This window comes from Kogia breviceps, chromosome 1 (genome assembly GCF_026419965.1).
Source record: "Kogia breviceps isolate mKogBre1 chromosome 1, mKogBre1 haplotype 1, whole genome shotgun sequence".
NCBI classification, from domain to species: domain Eukaryota; kingdom Metazoa; phylum Chordata; class Mammalia; order Artiodactyla; family Physeteridae; genus Kogia; species Kogia breviceps.
In genome coordinates, this window is record NC_081310.1 from 72646291 (window position 1) to 72660343 (window position 14053).

At 43.8% G+C, this 14053-nt stretch overlaps 1 protein-coding gene across 4 annotated transcripts in view; it reads left to right on the top strand.

Moving 5' to 3' along the window:
* The window catches only part of TTF2 (transcription termination factor 2), a 44396-nt gene extending 39356 nt beyond the window's left edge, over positions 1–5040 (top strand). For all 4 annotated transcript variants that reach the window (XM_059041327.2, XM_059041318.2, XM_067033999.1 and 1 more), the window contains 2 exons: positions 1362–1436; positions 4309–5040. In XM_059041327.2, the coding sequence (XP_058897310.1) occupies positions 1362–1436; positions 4309–4453 (220 nt within the window). In that variant the 3' untranslated portion in view covers positions 4454–5040. The remainder of the gene's footprint in view (positions 1–1361; positions 1437–4308) is intronic.
* The last annotated feature ends 9013 nt before the right edge of the window (positions 5041–14053 follow it).

A 14053-nucleotide genomic window follows, 5' to 3' on the forward strand; every position in this document is an offset into this window, starting at 1 on the left:
TTCACTCAATGAAGAATTTTATCTCTTCAAAATAGTGTATTTCAGACATACTTGTTGATGTCCAAGGAAATCTCAGCCTTGGTGAAGAGGGAGAACTGTTGCTCCAAAGGGAAAAGGCAAAGGAATTTTCTAATTATGTTAGACACACACTTAACACATAGCCTTGGACTCACTGTACATAGTGTCAACACTGGGAGTATGGCAGCATCCTTCCTAGATACGAAGTGAATGACTCATGTGTTGCTGGGAGAAGGCGTCATAATTTGTCCCTGTTTTGAGTTTTCAGTGATGCCAGTTAGGGATTGCTGCACCAGGCACTGGTGCCAGAGATTGTCATTTGTTAATTCTCCAGGCAGCCCAGATGGGCAAAAGCAGGCCAACCTGTTATTATCTTCCTGGAAAATGTGGTTAGGTCTTACTTGGGACTCCCCTATACTCGTGAGTGAGGAAAGCAGGGTGGGGATCACACTGGTTTCTGAACTGGAGCAAAATGTTATCCAAGATTTTAAAGAGGTAAGATGAGAAACTAGTTTGGAATTGATAACGAGAATCTAGAAAGAATGAAAAAGTTAAGTCTCCTGAGTTGAATCATAGAATATTAAAGTTGCAAAAGGCATTAGAGATCATTGGCCAGCCCTCCTGTTTCTAAGTAGCCATCTGAAGTCTGGAGGGTTGTGGTTAGATGACTTGCCCAAAGTCACTCAGCTAGTTAGTGACAGCATTTGAGCATTGGTTTAACCTCTGTTACTTAAGAGTTTCCAGCTGATGATGGTGGTGCTAAGAGTTCCTATTAGCAATCTGATCCCAGTTTCTCAGGAGAGGGCGAGAAGACATCTGGGGCTTTCTGAGTCCCACGTAGACTAGACAGAGATCTACAAATTTTTTTCTATAAGTATTTTAGGCCAGATAGTAAATATTTGAGGCTTTGCCAGCTACATAGGTCTCTGTTGCATATTCTTTTTTTTTTTTTTTTTTTTTTTTTTTTGCGGTACGCGGTCCTCTCACTGTTGTGGCCTCTCCCGTTGCGGAGCACAGGCTCCGGATGCGCAGGCTCAGTGGCCATGGCTCATGGGCCCAGCCGCTCTGCGGCATGTGGGATCTTCCCGGACCAGGGCACGAACCCGTATCCCCTGCATCGGCAGGCGGATTCTCAACCACTGCGCCACCAGGGAAGCCCGTCTGTTGCATATTCTTTGTTGTAGGTTTTTTTGTTTTGTTTTTACGAACCTTTAAAAATGTAACAACCATTTTAAACACGAGAGCCATACAGAAACAGACTGTGGGCTGCATTTGGCCCATGGGATTTGCCCACCCCTGGTCTAGGATGTCAGTACCTTTGAGCTTTACTTGTCTTCTAACAGGAATCCATCACTTGAAGATCAAGCTTGTGACCGAATTTACCGAGTAGGGCAGCAGAAAGATGTTGTCATACACAAGTAAGTAAAGGTCTGCTTTCATGAAAATTTTTCTTGGGTAATGTTTTAACAGAATGTGTAAAGTATTTGATGATCACTGTACTAATGGTGCTTGTGGTACATCCTTGTTGGTACTCACAGTCAGGAAGGGAACACAAGCAATTTGTGGATAACCTTGGAGTTGGTCCTGCAGAAGAAGAAAAGCTTATGAACAATGCTGAGCCTTAACTCAGTCAAGACTGCCCATGAAAGGACCCTCCTCCCTCCTCCCTCTCTTCCTCTCTTCCTCTCTCTTTTTCTTTTAACTTTTATTTTGACATAATTCCAGACATAGAGAGAAGAATGTAAGAATTCTTACAAGAATACCCCAAAGTTCTTGATTGCAAGAATAATACCAAAAGAATCCTGTGCACTGTGACACGTGTGTGTGTGTGTGTGTGTGTGTGTGTGTGTGTGTGTGTGTGTGTGTAAGATTTTTTCTGGACCATTTGACAGTAAGTTGCAGGCATGATGCTCCTTTACCTCTAAATAGTAGGAAATATGCATTTCCTAAAAATGACATTCTCTTAAATAACTATAATAAAGTTATCAAAACCAGGATGTTAACAATGATACAATACTCATATCTGATCTATGGACCTTATTCAGTTTTGCCACTTGTCCCGGTGATGTCCTTCTCAGCCAAAGAAGATTTTAGGTCCTGTCTAGCATTTGATTGTCATGACTCTTTCGTCCCCTTTAACTGGAACAACACCTCAATCTTTCTTTGTGTTTTATGACAGTGACCTTTTTTGAAGTGCACAGGCCAGTTATTTTGTAGAATGCCCCTATCCTTGAGACCCTCTTCTCTTTAAAAACAACAACAGAACCTGCCTTAATGGTACAATACAGTCTAGTTATGGACCTCTTTTTCTCCTTCCTTTTCATGGCTACGTTTTCTGAATAATTAGAAATCCTTGTCTATCTTTACTTACTTCCCATTCATTCCTCAACCTATACAAACTGGCTTTCACCCCCGCCACTCCATTGAAGCTACTCTTGCTAAGGGACACCAGTGAATTCCAAAATTCACCAAGTACAGTGATTATGTTAGTTGTTTTGTCTTTAGCTCTCTTCTCAGCTCACTTTGTATGCACCTCTCTTAATAAACCCGTCTACTCCAGTAAGTCCAAAATATACCCTTTGTTCCAAGGTTTCCTAAACTTCAGGCCCAGATATCCAAATCCCCACGAGATATCTGAATCTGAGTGTCCACATCCACACCCATTATTCATTCACTCATGCATTTGTCTCATTCAACTCAAAAAACGAATACCTGTTGAGGAGTCCCCATGTAGCAAGTACTGTTACGTGCTCCAGGGACTCACAATGTCACAAGCTGAGATTGTTTCTCCCTGTTACCTCATATCTACTGATTCTTCTGAATTCCTTTTCTTTGTGAATAGCATCACTGTTTATCTAATCATGGAGCCAAAACTAGACTCCCCCTTCTTGCTCACGTTTCACAAACCAAGTCCATTCATTTTATTTTCTAGGTGTTTCTTGTAACCATCCCTTTCTTCCCATCCCACTGCCATTTCCTCCTTTCAAAACTAAGTTTCTTAGCATCACAGGCAGAGTCACTCGTGATCCAGCCCCTGCCAGCCTCTTGAGCTTCTGCTGTTGTAGTACAACATAGTTTTTGACTTTTGCCCTGGCCAGACTCTACGACCGCTGCAGCAGACCGTGTTCCAAAACTAAGCCATGGTTTTACACATGTTCCCATTCTCTGGGATGCCTTCCCCACTGTTCTATCTGGCAAACTCTTGCTCATCCTACAAGTCACACTAAGAGTCAAGTTGTCAGTGGAGCCTTCCCTGAAGACCCCAGACAGATTTCTTTTCACTCCTCTTGTACGCTGGACATACTTCCGTTATAGTGCTTTCCAGGTCATATTACTATTGTTGCTATTTATTTTCATGTCTTTGTTTTGTGTTCTCTTTGACTGCAAGACCATGTTCAAATCTCCATTCCTACACCTAGCATAGTGCATGGCATATAGTGAATCTTCATCAGCACTTGTTGAATGAGTGAATAAAGGACAACAGTGGTATTTCCTCAGTTTGTAAAACCTGTTTTCAGTGTGAATTTGCCAAGAGATAAGACCTGTACTTAAACCAGCACACATATTCCTAGTAGAAACTTGATAAGCTTTAGGCCTTCTGACCTTATCAGGATGGAGCTTTTTGTGTAAAATCTGGATCTCTACACTTTTTTTTGGATCAGGATATCTTTTGCTTATTTTGGCACTTCTCAGTTATCTCAGCTTCAGAAAGAAATAAAAAGTAAACTTGAGGTCAGATCACTTTATTTTTAAATTTTTATTTTATTTATTTATTTTGGCTGTGTTGGGTCTTCGTTGCTGCATGCAGGCTTTCTCTAGTTGCGGCAAGTGGGGGCTACTCTTTGTCGCAGGGCACGGCCTTCTCATTGCGGTGGCTTCTCTTGTGGAGCATGGGCTCTAGGCATGCGGACTTTTGGTAGTGTGGCACGCGGGCTTCAGTAGTTGTGGCTCGCGGGCTCTGGAGTGCAGGCTCAGTAGTTGTGGCGCAGGGGCTTAGTTGCTCCGCGACATGTGGGATCTTCCTGGACCAGGGGTCGAACCCGTGTCCCCTGCATTGGCAGGCGGATTCTTAACCACTGCGCCACCAGAGAAGTCCAAGGTCAGATCACTTTAAATGAATATATATTTAGTCTAAGTTGTTTAGATCTCCTAAACATAGAGTTCTTAATCAAACCTAAGAAAAAATAAAGGAAGAAATCTTATTTAAAAACTAAAGCATAAATAGACGTTTGAATATGTCATTAGATATGCTGCTTTGGGTTTTTGATTATTTGCTTATCTATTTTTCAGATTTGTTTGTGAGGGAACAGTGGAAGAGAAGATCTTGCAGCTCCAAGAAAAGAAGAAAGATTTGGCAAAACAGATTCTATCAGGAACTGGAGAAGTTGTCACCAAGCTCACCTTGGCCGATCTCAAAGTCCTTTTTGGCATCTAACTTCCTGTTTCTGGGGCTCAGAATAGTGCCATTGTTGGTTTGTATTAGGATCTGGGGAGAATGACCTAACCCTGGTCCTTTGAGCTCTCGCTGGCATTCAGTTTCACCTGCAAGCTCTCCTCAAAGTGAGGATCAGTTATCATGTTAACCACTTGGTTAACCAGTCATGTTAATCAATCAACATATTTAATGTGTGATGTAGAAACCAACAAATTACTTCAGATAAGAGAAAATGCTTTACAGTTAGAGAATTTGGAAAACAGCCCTGGGAGAGTTGTATCTAAGCTTCAGTAAAAGCTCAAAAAGCCCTCTGTTGCTTTTCTCTTCTCAGCTGGTGGGGACCCAGTGTTACTGCCTTTTCTAACACAGGCTCCATCCCATCTCTTCATCTCCTGCCAGCGAGGCTGCTCACATAACCATCTCTTTCTGGGCTGAGCAGAAGTAGGTCTCTGCGTAATATGTAGATGGTTAGTATTTGTATCATCGTATTATTTAGAATTTGGTATCATATCATTTAGTGTTATTATATCATTTTATATTGCTATCATATAATGTAGTATTTGTCATAAAATTTAATTTTTGTATCATTTTTCTAGTATTTGTATTTTTACAAATTTACAGTATTTGTAGCACTTAGTATCATTGTTTCATTTAGTATTTGTATTATCATTGGCATAATCCAATAAACATGTGTTTGACAGTGTAGCAGAGATAATGCTTTGTGTTCACTAACCCCCATTTCCTTTTCCTCCTGGCCACCAGACACTACATTTCCTAGTCTTCACTGCAGTTACATGGGTCCATATTACTGAGTTCTAAGTCAGTGGAATATGGAGAGAAGTGATGTGAGTCATTTCTTATCTGCCTTTCCAAAACCTTGCAAATGATTCTTTGTGCTGTTTCTTCTCTTGTTGGCCCACTGAATACAAAGGAACTGATGGACGACTACAGGGCCCTAGAGACTTGTGAAGCCACTAGGTCAGAGATTCTTAACCTACTGCTGGCCGTGGACCCTTTGTCAGACTGGTAAGCCTCAGTTCTTGAACGACATCAGAACAAAGCCTCCTGTATGTGCCTCCCTTCTCACCATAGCTCACCTACATTGGACTATGACATGATCAAGCAATAATTTTTTTTAAAACCATGAGACTTGGGTGTTTATTTGTATAGCAGTTTGTATCCTGACTAATACAAACTCTTAAGAATTTCTTACTTTGGGAAACTCTTCAGATTCCCTTCTTCCCGTTGGCAGTCATTTCCAAAACACTTACTCAGCTAATTTCTGCTAGAAAGAACTGTATTTCTTCCTAGATAGAACTGTTGCCCTCCTTTGAGTTAGGATTAGGTGACAAAGCCCTGTGTTAAGCCAGTCACAGTATGGGCTGAGGCACTGGGGCCTGTTTAAGCAAAGGTGCCTTCTAAGGACATGGTTTAAAGGCCCACAGAGGCAAAGACAGGTGGCCTGGAAGGAAGAGTTCTGACTTAACTCTACTTCCAGGTTCACCTTAGCTGGGGTGTAGCCTTGAAAAAATCATTAACTTCTCTACACTTCGGTTTCCGCATTTGTGGTGGGCATTGTTTTTAGAACTTTGGCAGCTATAGTGAAGTCCCTGATAAAATCGGGAAATGGAGGATGTAAGATTACCCTTCGGGAGTTACGCTGTAGGATCAACACACCAGGGCAAAGGGAGTGTCACCTGAGAAGCAGTGGCTCCCAGGCCAGCAAGAACGTACAAACCCTGCCTCTGCTGTTTGCTGACGGTCTGGTATTCAGCTAGTTGCAGATTCCCCAGGCACCTCAGTTCTTTCATCTGTAAGATGTGAGGATTAGCATACAGCTCACCTTGCTCCACTGGGAATTTAGCAACACACATACACACCATACCCCATTCGACCAGATTGACAGATGGGTCATGTCAGTCAGAAGGCGTGGTGGGTGAACACTGTCAGTGTCCTTTCCAGGTACTGTTTAGGAGAGAGGCAGCGTCAACTTTGAGGTTCAAGTATTCTCGCTTTTAGTCTGAAGATGGATGCAGGGATTATAACCTACAATCTTCATATATTCAGAGCCCACTGACCAATGTAATCTACTCTAATATTCCTTCTGGTATCTTAGTTTCTCTAGTGTTCCTCATTCTGATTCTAAGCTAGCAAAGCCACTCAGTCTTGTCCTGGGTAGGTGTTCCTATAACAGGGAGATGCTATCGATGTGAGGCGGATACAGCAAAAATTGGAACCACTGTCATACTAGACATGCATCCTTCAGTCCTAGCCCTGGAAATGTCTCATGAATTAATATAAGTAGCATTCTGGTGTCTGTGTCAGGCTCACGTTCATTTTAGTTACTGTGAGTCCATTTCTTAAGGTCAAGGCATGACAAGGTGGGTCTCTGCACCCTCTAGCAGTGGGCAGCATCCCACAATGTAGTGACCTAATTGAGGTGCTGCCCTATGAGTTCTGCCAGTGTCAACCGGCCTTCCTTTATGTGACACCGTAACGGTCAGATTTTCTTTTTACATCTCTCTGCCTACCTCAGCAGACTTAGGCAAGAACAATAAATGCCTTGTTAACCATGAAGTGCCATCCAAATGCTAGTGTTATTGCTGTGGGACCAGGTCTTGGAATATGAGAATAAAATAGAAGCATGGGTGCAGCTGAAAGAGCCAGATGGTGAACATCTGTCACCAAAGTGCAACATTGCTGAGCACCCAGTTTACAAGGTACTCTTATGTGGCAGAGTTGCCTTCATGGAAGGTTTATAGTTTGACTTCTCTTTGGCAGTGTTAATCAAAAAAGGGCATCGTGCGTGCCATGGCTGGATGGAACCTGGGCCCTTTAAAGCCTTACCAAGGACTCCTGCTGCCATCCAATTATTATGAACACAATAGGTAGAATGATGTCTTTGTGGGATATGACCCCTTCCTCTAGCAGTCATGTATGTGATCTGGAATGGCTATGTATGAATACTGGGCTCTTTCCTCTCTCTGATTGTCTTGCGCAGTGAAGTAGCTTCTGCACGGCTGAAAGCTGAAGCCAGATTATCCTGCACAGATAGTCATGGAAATGCCAGTGCTCGGTGTGGTGGCCCCTCTGGTGTTCTGAACTCTTGATATCTACCATAATGCCTTGAGAGAATTTGGGTTTACAGAGTGGGATATGGTACTGCTATTTGCTATGTAGCATCTGGCCCTAGAGAAAGCCAGAAAGAATTAAAAGGCATTCCTTCAAGCACAAAGAGAATTACAGTAAGAATTTAGAAATTTGTAGGCATATGACCTCGATTAAAATGTTTTCATAGGTAAAAATGAAATTAGCATCAGTTATAGTACAAAGTACCACCGGAGTGAGTAGCCAGGGGACGGGGATGGAAATGAAAGAACAGCCTAACCCCTAGCGGGGAACAGGGAAGATGATGTCTTCGCTAGCTCGAGTCCTTTTTACCAGAATGCTTAGCTAAATCTGAGTGTAGGAGGAGATTACATATGAAAGGAAGGATGGGAAGAATAATTTTACTGCTTAATGATTCATACATTAATTTAAAAACATATATTAAACATGCCAGGGCACTCCTGGGCACTGAAAACGTAAGGATAAGCAAAACCAAAAACAGTCCCTGTCCTCCTGAGGCTTCCAGCCTAGAAGGGGAGACAGGCATTAATCAGATCATCACGTGTGGCTGCGAAGTGGCCATTGTGATGAGTGCTACAGTGGCGGGGGAGTCCGCATGGCTGGGGGGCGGTGCTTAGAACAGGGATTTGACCTAGTTAAGGAGGACTTCTCTGAGGAAGTGTTGAAGAAATTGAAATCAATACGTAGAAGCTAATAAGGCAAAGAGTGAAACGCCTCTTCCTATATTCTGCTTTTAATTAGCATTCACTTCACCCCACCACCTCTTAATTGAGAAAAACCTAACACACAGGTATACATCCTCTGGAGTAAAGCTGAGTGACTGCTGCATTTTAGAGATTAGAGAACGGGTGGGCTGGCAGGTATGTGTGTATGTTTGTTATCCAAGATGGCCCAGGTGTTTACCCAGGGGACAGAGGCTATAATTTGCAGCCCGTTTTCTCCTACCTGTAACACCAGCGATATAGCTTACATCATGCTGCTGCACCTTGTTGATGCTTCAGTGCTCACAACTCAAAGGTGGTTTCTGAAGCACTTTGTTACGCTGGGGACAGTTCCTAAATCCTGAGACTTCTTTTTGTCCTCACCTTGGAATCTTGGGCTCTGCAGATCAGTCTTGCTTTGCCAAGTCTTTCAGCTAGGTTTACACTCCACTGTAGCACAGATCAAATAACAGCCCCACTCCACACCCCCCACCCCGCCCCGCCCCGCCCCGCCCCGCACCGCCCCGCCCCGCACCGCACCGCCCCGCACCGCACCGCCCCGCACAAACTTTATATATTTATTTTTTTTGTGTGTGTGGTAGGTGGGCCTCTCACTGTTGTGGCCTCTCCCGTCGCGGAGCACAGGCTCCGGACGCGCAGGCTCAGCGGTCATGGCTCACGGGCCCAGCCGCTCCGCGGCATGTGGGATCTTCCCGGACCGGGGCACGAACCCGTGTTCCCTGCATCGGCAGGCGGATTCTCAACCGCTGCGCCACCAGGGAAGCCCCCGCACAAACTTTAAATATCTGTAGTGGAACTGTTACCATTAATATTGCTTAAAGGCTAGGGCATTTGCCAGAACCTAGGTATCTTACAGAAATTTTCTGTTGCAATAGAACTTCATCTACAGTAGAGTTATCCACTTACCAAAAGCTTTTTCCAACTGAAATAAATGATAAGCTTTTTATCCTCAGTTCTGAAATTGGATTCATTAAAAGACACATGGGGCAAAATGATGTAAAACAACAAGCTTCTTCATGGCAAGCAATTCCCTAGATGTCTGAGGTAATTGGAAAATTCAAGGCTGGTCCCTAAGGTGCATATAATTTATCCAATAGTTTTGAGAGAAGGCTGAGGTTTTTTTTCCAAGTGGTATTTGGTTGAAAGAAAAATGTCAGTCTGAGGGAAAGGAAGTCTGGCCTGTAGAAACAGACACCAAGGAGATCCAAACCAAAAATTCTACCAATTAGATCTTTATTCATTCAACAAAATATTGATTAAGCCTCTACTATGTGCCAGGAACTGTCTTCCATCGGGATAGTATAGTGGTCAATAAATGTCAAATCCCTGCCTTCATAGACCTTACAGTCTAGGATAAGAGGACAGACAATAAAGAAATAGAACATATATGTTAGATGGTGATGAAGCAGACTAAGGATGATACAGTCTGGGGGGGGGGGAGTTGCTATTTTATACAGGGTAGTTAGGGACCTCTCCAATAAGATGGTGTTTGACAAAGGAGCAGAGACCTGAGGAAAATGAGAGTGAATCATGTAGGTATCTGTGAGCAGGGCATTCCAGGTGGAGGGGCAGTGATTGTAAAGCCTTCAAGACAGAGTTTGAGGGGCCCCAGGCAGGCCAGTTTGGCTGGAATAGAGTGCTGGGGGTGGGGGGATGGGTAGGAAAGAGAGAAGAGCAAGGATCCAGGTCCTGCAGGGTCTTACATGCTGATGTAAAGGCTGTTCTGAGTAAGATGGGAGGCCTCTGGAGGCTGTCGAGCAAGATGAGTGACACGGTCTGATGTATTTTAAAAGGGCTATTGGGTGGAGAATAGACTGTAGACAGTGGAGAGTGAAAGCAGAGAGACTAGTTAGAAGGCCATTGCAAAAGTCCAGGTGAGAAATCATGGTGTCTCAGACCGGTGTGGTTAGCAGTGTAGGCAGAGAGCAGTGCTCAGCAGATCTATTTTGAAGGGATGGCAGATAGGATTTGCCAGTGGGTTGGACGTAATGCCTGAGAGGGGAGTCAAGGATGTTTCCAAGGTGACTGGCTCCACCCACTGTAAGAGTGGATTTGGACATTCAAAGAGATGGAGAAGACTTCAGGAAAAACACTTTGGTGCTGGTGGTCAGTTGGGCAGTGAGAATTGGAAATTGAGAGTTCTGTTTCAGACATCTTAAAGATGAGGTGCCTATGATACATCCAAGTGGAGATGTTAAGTAAGCTCTTGGATATAATCATATGGAGTTTGGAGCTGGAGATAAATTTAGGAGTCATCAGTGTATAAAAGGTACTTAAACTCATGAGAGGATGAAATCACCTAGGAAGTGGGGGGAAGATAAAAATGCAGGAACTAATCCTTGGAGCTCTTAAATGTGTAGAGACTGGAGAGATGAGGAACTAGAGAAAGGAAGTCAATGAGATAAGTGATTAAGAAGAGTGATGCGGGACTTCCCTGGTGATGCAGTGGATAAGAATCTGCCTGCCAGTGCAGGGGACATGGGTTCAATCCCAGGTCTGGGAAGATCCCACATGCCGCAGAGCACCTAAGCCCGTGCACCACAACTACTGAGCCTGTGCTCTAGATCCCGCGAGCCACAACTACTGAGCCCTCGTGCCACAACTACTGAAGCCCATGTGCCTAGAACCTGTGCTCCACAACCACAACAAGAGAAGCCACCGCAATGAGAAGCCTGTGCACTGCAACAAAGACTAGCCACCACTCAGCGCAACTAGAGAAAGCCCGTGCACAGCAACGAAGACCCAACACAGCCAAAAATAAATAAATAAATAAATAAATATTTACTTGTTTATTTATTTAAAAGAAGAAGAAGAAGAGTGATGCCAGATAAACCAAGTGAAGAAGATCTTTCTTGGAGGAGAAAGTGATCAGCTGTGTTAAATGCTGTTGATAGGTCAAAGAGGATAAAGATCAAGAACTGACCATTGGATTCCATAACATGGATATTACAGGTGTCCTTTACAAGAGCTGTTTCAGTAGAGTGGTGAGGATTAAAGACTGGATTAGATCCAAGAGAGAGTTCAAGGAGGGGAAGTAGAGATAGCAAACAGGTTTATTTTGAGGTCTTTTTAAAGGGAAGCAGAAAAACGGAGCAGCTGTCAGAGGGGGATGAAAAAATTGTTATGGACTCATCTGTGTTCCCCGCAAATTCATAGATTGAAGTCCTAGCCCCCAAAATGACTGTATTTGGAGACAGGGCCTTTAAGGAGATAATTAAGGTTATCTTAATTATCTTATTATTATAATTAATATATTATTATTTATTAATATAAAAATTAATTATAATTATTATCTTAATTATTAAGATAATTAAGGTTAAATGAGATCATATGGGTGAACTCTAATTCAGTAGGACTGGTGTCTTAATAAGAAGAGGGAGAGGGCTTCCCTGGTGGCGCAGTGGTTGAGAGTCCGCCTGCTGATGCAGGGGACACGGGTTCGTGCCCCGGTCCGGGAAGATACCACATGCCGCTGAGCTTGCGCGTCCGGAGCCTGTGCTCCGCAACGGGAGGGGCCGCAACAGTGAGAGGCCCGCGTACCACCAAAAAAAAAAGAAGAGGGAGAGACATCAGGGATGCATGTGCAGAAAAAAGGCCACATGATGACACAGGAGAAGGTAGCCATCTGCAAGCCAGGGAAAGGGCTCAGGAGAAACCAACCCCGCTGGCACCTTGGACTTCCAGCCTCCAGAACTGTGAGAAAAGAAATTTCTGTTGTTCAAACCACCCAGTCTGTGGTATTCTATATGGCAGACCTAGAAGTCTCATACAAAAATCAAGGGAAAATTGTTTTTTAAGATAGGGAATATTGTAGCATGTTTATTTTCTGAAATTAGCAATCCAGTAGAGGGGAAAATTACTGGAGCAACGTTGCTGGGTTGTAGAGATGGAATGAGAGCTCATATAAAAGTTTGCTTTTGGGGCTTCCCTGGTGGCGCAGTGGTTGAGAATCCGCCTGCCGATGCAGGGGTCACGGGTTCGTGCCCTGGTCCGGGAAGATCCCACATGCCGCGGAGCAACTAAGCCCGTGAGCCATGGCCGCTAGGCCTGCGCATCCGGAGCCTGTGCTCCGCAACGGGAGAGGCCACAGCAGTGAGAGGCCCGCATACCACAAAAAAAAAAAAAAAGTTTGCTTTTGATAGGCATATAGGTAGATTTGTAGATATGGTGGGAGGGTCAGGAAATTCTCTTCTGAATTCTTTTGTTTTCTTGGTGAAATAGGAAGCAAGATCATAAGTGGAGAGGGGAAGTGGAGTACAAATTGCAATTTGAGGAGAAGAAAGTAGGAAATATAATTGTCTAGGAGAGTGGAGAACAAATGGACTAGAGACATGTCAGACTACTGGGCAATGCTAAGAGCCCATCAAGATCAGTGGTCATAGATTTAAAGGGAGACTAGTCATCATACATTCGTGTTTTTCTCCAGGATCATTCAGTTGGGTTAGATGGAGATCTGGATCTAATCTAGGGTTTTGCCAGGCAAAAAGGACAGAGGGAGACTACATGCAAGAGTGTGATGATGCTCTGTAGAATCTAAACTGAGTGAGGATGAAGGAAAGGACATGAGGCCGGGGAAGGAAATAGTGGGAAGGCGGCCACTGCACTGGGGATTCTAGGGAGGTAGAATTAGTAGAGTCAGGTGGGTGAGCTGGAAAGATGGGAGGTCATGGATGCAGGATGCTTGAAGTTGAGATTATGCAGAGGGAGCAGCTGGAATCAAGGTCTAGGGTATGACTGTTGGGTGAGGGAAAAAAAGAACAGAGTCATGGAGTCGAGATGTCTTCGTGGATATTGAATTATTCTAAGACTGATGAGGAGTAGTACTGGAGTAGCAGCAAGTTTGGTGCTAAAATCTTCAAGGAAAAAGGGAGAATGACTCGGGGCTCTGCAGCTGGCTGAACCACGTAGGGGTAACAGCTTGCATAAAGGCCTGAGCTTCAAGGCTAGCCATTTTTAAAGGAGGCGGAATAATGGTCTAGAACGGGATTTCTCGACAGCAGCGCTATTAACACTTTGGACTGAATAATTCTTCATTGTGGGCAGCTGGCCAGAACTGAGCATAAGCAGCATTTCTGACTTCTACCCAAGAGATGCTAGTGGCACCCTGCCCCCAGCTGTGGCAAGGAAAAATGTCTGAGACTTTACTAAACATCATTGGGGGACAAATTCACAACATCAGTTGATAACCACTGATCTTAAAGCAGCACTGCTGGGCTAAAGGACTCCTACCTGACCTCTGGGCCCAGTGATTATAAGGAGTGAGGAAGAGCAAATAATAATTTCAGAGGGTTACAGGGCCATCAGGTTCTTCTGGGAATATCAGATATTGGTCAGAGAGAGGGCTGAAGGGAATCTTTCCAGAAAAGGGAGAAAAGATAGTAAATATCTTCGTATTTACAGCTACAATGTAGCTCACGTCTATCAGCCTCAAGGAGGAAATTTTTCCAGGATGACCTGACTGTGTTTTGTCTAATTATTTCACTTCCTTTGCCTGACCCAATTCACCATTCCAATGAATTACTTCTTAATGGATCTTACATTGCAGATTTCAATAATTATATTTAATACATGCTGAGTTTCTGCTATGTAAGAAATCCAGTGTCCCAGAAGAACACACAAACTATATACAGTGAAGACCACGGCAGGGCTGGGGCACCAGTGCTGTGTACTTCCTCTCCCAAGAATTCTCTTCAGTTAAGCAGGCATGCTGTAGGAGTCAAAGCTTCTAGTTAACGTCCTAGGTATACAG